This window comes from Pygoscelis adeliae, unplaced genomic scaffold (genome assembly GCF_000699105.1).
Source record: "Pygoscelis adeliae isolate BGI_AS28 unplaced genomic scaffold, ASM69910v1 Scaffold38, whole genome shotgun sequence".
NCBI lineage: Eukaryota > Metazoa > Chordata > Aves > Sphenisciformes > Spheniscidae > Pygoscelis > Pygoscelis adeliae.
In genome coordinates this window covers 15,791,911-15,800,441 of record NW_008825614.1, presented here as the reverse complement: position 1 = coordinate 15,800,441, position 8,531 = coordinate 15,791,911, and the positions used below count along the sequence as shown (strand labels likewise).

Genomic DNA, 8,531 nt, shown 5'->3' with positions numbered 1-8,531 from the left:
CAACAAATAAAGTGGATCTTTGGGAGTCATCATGTTTTTCTGTCTCTTCTGGAGGTCCTTCTCCAATAGACCACACTGAGATGCAGAGAGAGAGGGATGTGTCAGTCATCTGAGCGTGTTTTACTCCCTCCAAAATACACTTACCTGAACTTACTAAACTCTCTAACCCTATGACCTCTTTCTTCAGATGTTCTGAAAGATATGTAAGTTTTTGTTCGCACTGACATCCATTGCTTGGCTGTCACATTTTATACAGTTCCTGCAAGAATGCTACTTCTGTGGTGACAGAAAATGAAACTATCAGGGAGGAAGAGAGGGGAACCTGATCAGCCAGGATAGGTACCAAGCAACTTGAATGGCACCAGCATTCAACCATGAGTGCTTTAGAGAGGCAATGCACAAAGGTCAGCTCTTTGTTTTTCAGAAGAGATGGAGGTTCTGAAAACACAAACAGCTATAAGCACAAACAAAACACATATGATGCATAGTTTCAGTGGGTCTCTCTCAAGCCCAAACTCAGTCAATTGTACAAGCTAGTTTTTCCTCTTTGTTCGCAAAATAAAGCAGGGATGAAGCTTACTTTTGAACTTTGTTCTCTCTTACCATGATAGAAGCAGAGAGTTTGGGGATCACTCAATACCACGTCCTGCCCCATGCATAGACTGATGTTTTACAGAGAAATAGTTTGTCGGATGGAAATGATTGTGTCACATGTTCAGACACAGCACCTTCTCTTCTGGAAATTAAGATTTTGGAACTGAGAAGTAACAACAGTATTGAGAGAAGCAGCAAGTGAGCGGTCTCCCCGGGGCAGAGAACTGTGCCAGCACAGCTGTGCGTTTCTGGTCTTTCTGCTTATCTGAACAGCCCTGGCTTTGTGCTATGCAGTTACATCTTGGGTAAATATACGCAAAACCATGGTCAAAGCTGATTCCTAACAGAAAAAGCAGGGAGAGCAAGGCAGTGAATGTCTGTCCATTACCTGCTCCCTTTCTACAGAGAGGCAAAGCATGTGTCTTATATTCCAAATGAGAACTTGAGGAGTCCAAATGCCACATCTCCTTTTTTGGGGGGACCTATGGCCAGGGCATAGGGGAAACTGAGTAAAGCCAGTGCTGCCCTGGTAGTACTGAAGAGCAGAGCAAATGTGGAAATGTACAGCTCTAATTAAAGCTGTCTGTCTCTTTCAAATCAGAGCTGCATCTCCCTTGGTCCCCTTGAACTTCTAATTGTTTCAGAAGCAAAGGTAGCTTTTTATAGTTTATCCAATGTTCTTTTGGTTTTGGTTTCACAACTAGCATAAATGAGGAACCACTCACACAACACTTCTCACTTAGTCAAACCCTGGTCTTGAAATGAAAAGTTCTTTTCCCTGCTCAGTATTTTCTGTAGAAACTCATTTGCCAGAAGTCAGAATTGCCTTTCTACTATGTAGAGATTACTGCTACGGGAACCTTTTTAACTCATGAAAATTTCCATCACTCACAAATGCAACACAACTCATGACAACCATGGGAAAATGCAACCAAACTGTTTCTATTATCCTAAAGTCCATTAGGAATTTTAAAAAGGTATAGAAATGCTAGATAGCTTTGCTATAAAATCTTTGCCTTTCAGTCTTCAGTGACTTTTGGGTGGTGTGCCTGACACCTCTGTATATGTTTGCTTGTACAATATTTCTTGCAGGTAAAGACATACATGTATATACACACATGTATATACACATATATGAAAACATATACACAGACATACCTGAACACAAATATATATAGATAAACATCTATATATACTCTCTCTGTAGTCTAGATGTTTAGATTATGCCAGTATAACGTGCTAGTATATGGAAACAACATAAGAATGAGTGAGAGTTACTGGTGTGAATAAAATGATGCGACAATGCTTGGTACAGGAACTGGTCACGTGCAGTAACAAACCTAACACGCCAGAGGATGAAATGGAAAAAGGATATTAATAAATGGACGAAGCTTACATAGAGTTATTAATTCGATACCACATAAAATAACACCTAAATATTATCATCACCTTTAGACATTAACGTTTTCCTATTCATTAAACAAACAGAACAAAACGTGGGTTTGACGCTGGCTCAGGGGGCTGGCATAGGCGGCTATGCCAGGTCAATAACCATGGTTGAAGTACCTGCTGCTCATTTTGTTCCAGAGGCTGCAAAACCTGAAACCACAAAAGTGGGTGCAGTATGCGTTACCTGCCAGGGTAGGAAGAAAGAGGTTATGACTGCTAAGTTTTCCCCACCGTCCTTTGAGCTGTGAGAAGAAGCCATTCCCCTACAGTCTCCTGGGGCCTGTGTTTGGGATTCAAGTAAGCCACTGTCACCCCGTAGGCTGAGGAGGAAGGGAATAGTTGCATATCTATCTATATAGAAATAGATATAGATAGATAAGTATGTATGTATGGGTAAAATACTGATACATGTCCTGTCTTGTGCAGCAGAGCCTTCTCTCACTCCTGCTTTAGCTGCTAGAAACCTATTTGCTCTGATATCTAAAAGCATTTCAACAGTTACAGATTGATACCGTATAAACAATTAAATTAAAATTAAATATAATCTTTAAGAAATAACTTATTAATAATAATTGTATTATGTAAAATTTGGTTTGTTTCAACATGTTCTTCAGGAGGTCTCACCTGAATCTTTTCTTTCCGCTGGCTTAGACATCCCATCTGAAAGGGAAGAGCAATTTAGATGACACCAGCTCAGAGACCACAGTTTAACTGACCTCAGATTGCTGGGATTTCAAGAACATTGATTCTTCATGCAAGAAGATTAGCCTAGATGTTTAGGACCATACCCATGAGGAACTATTTGATTACCAGAAAAAGGAAGTGAACAGCTGAGAAAAAAATTCAGAAATCTTTCCCCCTTTTCTCTAGAAAATCTCAATTAGTTTAGTTTAATTCCCATTCAAGATCTCCTTTTTAATAGTTCATATTTAGAAGGGTTCTGTGAAGCTGATGTTTTCTTCATGATTTGCGTAGTTCCAGAAAACAGATGAATTTATGTTGTTCAATATTTGTCTGAGGGGACAGTACTTTGAATTATTTAAATAGTCTATTTATTTATCTAGGTTGAGCAAAATAATGATAAATAGTTAAAATTAAATTTTAGGGGTTTGTGATTTAAAATGTTACTTATATATTTAGCTTTTACCAATGAGGTCCTCTGCTACTGTAAATCAGTGTACTGCTACTGACTTTACAGATAGCATTCAGCCCAAAGTTACTAATGCAAATTCTTTTGGGAGAAATCAAGAAAATGCAATCCTTTAGGGCAATGAAGATGATTAAGAGCATGTTTTTCATTTGACACACTGCAAAGCGTTTTCTAGTGTTCAAAATCTCTGTTTCATTCACAGTCTATTTTTTAAAAACATATTAAGCAAGCAATGGAGAAATTTTGCCCATGTCACATCTATTATGATGGACCTCTGTGCTGTTGCTTTTCTTTTACTGCCAACAACCAAAGGCATTTTATCTGCCAGCTTGGCAACAATGGCTTGGAACAGTACATTGAAACTACCTTGTAGGTCATATGGCCTAAGGTGAGGTGATAGACAATTATGTGGATAAACCTGTTTTGAAGTCATAAGGCATCTGTTTTATTTGTAATTCTGGAATTTGCTCTCAAGACTAACCTTAAAAATGCACTCCGTGTTTGTTGATAGGAAAAGATAAGGGGAGTTGCTTTCAGAGCTGCTAACCAATATTTTACCTTCCAATGGCAGAAGTTCTACCAAAGACCTCAAGACAGGACTGGAAAGGAACTTATCTGGTATGAAGGTCTTGTACTTCTGAACAGAGATTAATTTAATGTAGGGCACTTCAAAAAACTTTTTCTCTAATTAGTATGTTTTGAGATTAGTCCAATGGTTTGGACTCTTTCTTCATTAATAGTCAAGAGAAGAATGCATACATACATACACACACAAAGCACTATCACAGTCCTAACCTGCTGGTGGAGTACTAACTGAAGTGTCATCTTCATCTGTGAAAAGAAATACAAATAAAAAAGTACATAAAGAAACTGAAAGCACAGACGAACATCTGCTTTAAAACAACGTGAAAATGTAAAACCTGTAAAAGAAAGGGAAAGAAATCTTAATAGTCAGGAGCATTCACAATGGAAGCTTCAAACTGATGAAGAAAGCTTTGCGTAATTCAGTAGCTGAAATGGTAAACCTTAATGTTTCAAGCAAGTAAAAGAAAAATGAGATGTGGACTGTGATCTATTATTAAATCATGAGTTTATATGAAAGCTGCTGAGTATACACACATGTTAGAGATGTAATCCACAGTAATCCACAAAAAAGCCACAATGAAATCAAGGTCAATCACATATCTGACCTGAGGAAGATGCCATTTCTCTGATGTCCGTGTCTGCAATTAAAATGTGCACCATATATGCATTCAGCATCATTAAATCAAGATATGCAACAGTTAAAAATAGTCCCCTGTATTTATACTTTGTAATTTCTTTATTAGAATATTAATTTAAAATGCAAGGAACAAACAACTCATTTTTTCCCATATTATAGGAGAACAATTTAAAATAAGGACAGAACTATTATCATCACACTGGATTTTCCTTTTAATCACACTAAAAGTTGACCATCATCAGGTATTAAATCACTACAAGCAACTGTTATCCAGGTATTTTAAAATGTTTAATCTCCTAGAGTACATCTATATAAATCAAAAGCCTGAAAAAACATGAAACTGGCATTAAACCTGAAATGCTGTAATCATGATTATTAGAAAACCAGAATAAGGTAAAGACTATCTTTACAAGAGTCTCCTACATCTCTTTGAATTTTAGATGTTGACAAGAAACCTCAGAGATATCAGTTTCTGATAAAAATATGCAAAAAGTCTTAGTGTCTTAAAAGCCTAAATGGTTAAAAAAAATAAAATTACCGATGTAGCATTTGAAAGGCTAGAATGAACAGATATGTTTAGGATTTAAACATATGTAATGTAAAGATAACATGTCTTTTATATGGTATTGGGAAATCATCTGGAGAACATTTCAAAGTGGAGGAAAAGATATTTCAACAAGAACAACTTTGGAAAAATATTAACCCATATTTTTAAAGAGGTTTGGGGTTTTTTTAGATTTTAGATTTGGGTTTCCAGAATCAAATTTTAACTCTGAAGTTATCCTTTGATTTTGACCTTAAAGTTATAATTTGTCTATATTTTCTCAAGGACAAATGTAATAGCTATGACAAAACCACATATAAAATATGGTTGCATTTTTTAAATACTGGTCATATTAATTTTTTATGCTTGCTTAACCACTGAAGGCTAATTGAAAGTCTGTTAATAGAATTTAACCACTTAGCCGTAACATTTTACTCATTCCTTTTTATTGATTCATCAAACTTCTTTTTAAAAATCCCTTGGGAGGAGGATGTCAGTTGTAAAAGGCAGGCCTATACATGAAGGATTAATGTGTTATCTTACAAAAGTGATTTCTTATTCATAGCAAAAAAAAAAGAATTTGTTTAGTGAAAGAGTTCTCACCACCTGCATCATCCAGTGGCATAAGCAGACATTGAAGTTGTTGATTTTCAGTGAAAGCACAGTAATGATAAAGTCATGTCAGGTGTTTTAACATATTGTGCTAGTAACTAAATGCACGCAAGGCTAAGTAATTCCACTGCAAATCTCTCTCCATATTTCATGAAAGTATAAAGTGTACTTTCAGATCATTTTGTCAATAATGTCACCATTGTGGTTGATGATGGCTTGAAGAGGTACAGAATATTCTCTCTGGCCGAAAAAAACATTAAGATCAGTCAGCATAAAACATTTGATGTGATGCACCCTGCATGATGATGTATGATAATCACATTATTAAAAGACTACTCTATTTGACTTCTATTTTCTTTAAACATTTGAAAAACTAAAACAACAAAAAGGTGTTACTAGTTTTGCAGAGGGTTTGCAGGGTTTTCTCCAGGGTAATCTTTTTTCAAACAAAATGTTAACATCAGACAGAAAAAAATCAAAACCCCAAACATTTCAGAAGTATCAAAATGAAAGCTGTAAATGGAAGGAATATGAAAAGAATACACGCTAGTAGGATTGTTTTGACAAATGGGTAATTATCAATCCATCACTCCTTATATCTCAGGCTTCTAGGATGAAATGAACCGACTATTGAATAAATATGAAAAATGGTTCAATAGCTATAACCAGTTTGCTTTCTGAGATGAACAATTGCTTATGTTACCAATAAATTCTATTTAAAGATAACAAAAATCCCCAAAATACCAGACCTGGTGATAAAATTATGATCATTTGTTCACTGTCCTTATCTTCTGCAAGTAAACTTTTAATGGAATATATTTAGCAATCTGTTGTATGACAAGAGCGAAGTATGAAGAAATCACTTCATTCATTTGACAGTAGGTCGATAGGATGTATTACTCTACAGAGATTTTTGTTATTTGGCTTCTATTCATCTACGGCACATTTTCATTAACAAATACAATATTTACGTTTATTCCCTTGTATCTAAACAATTACATTAACTGAGGACCAGGCCTCTTGAAGTTCCCTCAGGAGTACAGTCTTCTTGTAGGAGGAAAGAGCACTCCATATCTCAGAAGTAGCTGATATAGAACTTTTTTATACTCACCATCAGTGTAACCTCAGTATTAAAATTTCTTACTGCTGACACAGCAGGAGTGTAGAAAAATCCGTCAAAATATAAGTAATAACTACTGATTTATATATGAACCGCTGATATCAAGAATTTTAGACCTTCTGCTTTCCCTTGATTTGAAATCTACCACACAAAAATGGAAGCTGTTATTCTGCCATCAGTCGCATTGTTGATAAATTTAACGTTTTGCAGAAGAGGCAAAATCATATTAATCTATTATTTTACTTTTCTCTTTTTTAGCTGTTTAAAAGAAGATTCGAAAGCCATGTGTCAATGTCAAAAGCCTGGTGCTACAGAACTGAACAGGGGAATTCTGGAATTTACTCCTCTGGAGTAGCATCTCAAACTTGATTTAATCAGCTAACAGAGCCAGTAAAATGATTAATCTTTCTCTGTGGTTGTTCCCTGCTCTCACTCACCGACGACCATGGGATCTGGCACGAGAGATATGGCAGGCATATATAGGCATATATAGAACAGGGCAGAGACACTGTTTTGCAGCTGCAGGTGATTTCAGAGTGCCTTAACATTTAATCTGTGCTACCGCACACTGGAGCAAGTGTTCAAGGCTAAGGCAGGAGGTGGGTAAACACCACAAAGAGTGAACTCTTGTCTGCATTGCGCATTAATAAATACAGAGTAACTCAACCAACTGGCTGAATCATTTTGGTTTGTGCTGAAATTGCTGAGCGCAGTTTAACCCTTCTGAGACTGAGTTTAAAATCTAGTTGCCTTCAATTACCCACTTGATTTTCAAAGAGTATTCAGCAGTCCCGTCGAGGGGACTTGGCAATTTGGAAATAGTAACTGAAGTATGTACATACAGCAATGGAAGTTTTAGTAGGGAGATGAATGGACAAGTGAAACCTGGAGAAATACAAGGATGAAACATGCAAACATTCTAGTAGGTGGTTGGATGCAACCTAGAGAAAAAGATATCAGTAAAACATGCAGAAATTTTAGTAGTTCTCTGAATGGCTGGATGGGACCTAAAAAAAGGAATGAGCAAATTGATATTAAAATCCAATTATTATTCCAGCAATTGGGAATACAATTATAGCAATATTCAACATGTACAATAATGCTAAAATTAAAAACAAAGGCAGAAGAATGTAAATGGAATGAGTATGAAATAACGTAGCAAATTTGGTGGGATTTCTGCTGAGTCACTTTTTTCTCTGAAAACAAAATGGATGATCATATATATCCTGATTTTTTTTACTAAATTACTTCAGATAGTTTTGAAACTAGAAATGCTATAAAAGATTAATGTATGCAAGAAAGTTTTATTTTTACTGCTCTGAGCTATTGATTTACAGCAAAATAACCACAAGTTACAAAGAATTTATCACACTGTCCTCCATTTCTTAACTTTACAGTGAACATAAAGGGACATAAATATGTAATTTCACACAGACAATAACTACTAAAAAGAAATAGAACAGTAAAACAGACACACAGATAGGTATATTTTATCTTCCTAACTTCTGCTGCTAACTTTGTCTTGAGGTGAAAATTATGGACTACGTGATTTACATGGACTACCGAGTTTTCTTTCCCAGATGCCAGGTTCCAGCACAGCCTGACTGTGCTGCAGAGAAGGGCTGTCCCAGGTTCCTACGGTGTGCTGTTTCTTGTAAATTATCAGCAAAGAGGCCACAACTGCTAACACACAGGTATTGTAGAATTGCTGTGGAATTCAGATATGAAATCTTTCCCATCTCATTCCCATTCAGGGAAGCACCCAACTCTGTTACTTCTGAAGCTACAGAAACAGTTTTATAAATAGCTTATACAAAAGCTAACCTCTAGCTCGTTCTGT

At 36.0% G+C, this 8,531-nt stretch overlaps 1 protein-coding gene across 1 annotated transcript in view; it reads right to left on the bottom strand.

Moving 5' to 3' along the window:
* The window catches only part of MYBPC1 (myosin binding protein C, slow type), a 78,729-nt gene that overhangs the window by 44,731 nt on the left and 25,467 nt on the right, over positions 1–8,531 (bottom strand). The window contains exon 4 of the mRNA XM_009332945.1: positions 1–75. This exon is cut by the window's left edge and continues 39 nt beyond it. Coding sequence (XP_009331220.1) covers positions 1–75 — 75 coding nt within the window. The remainder of the gene's footprint in view (positions 76–8,531) is intronic.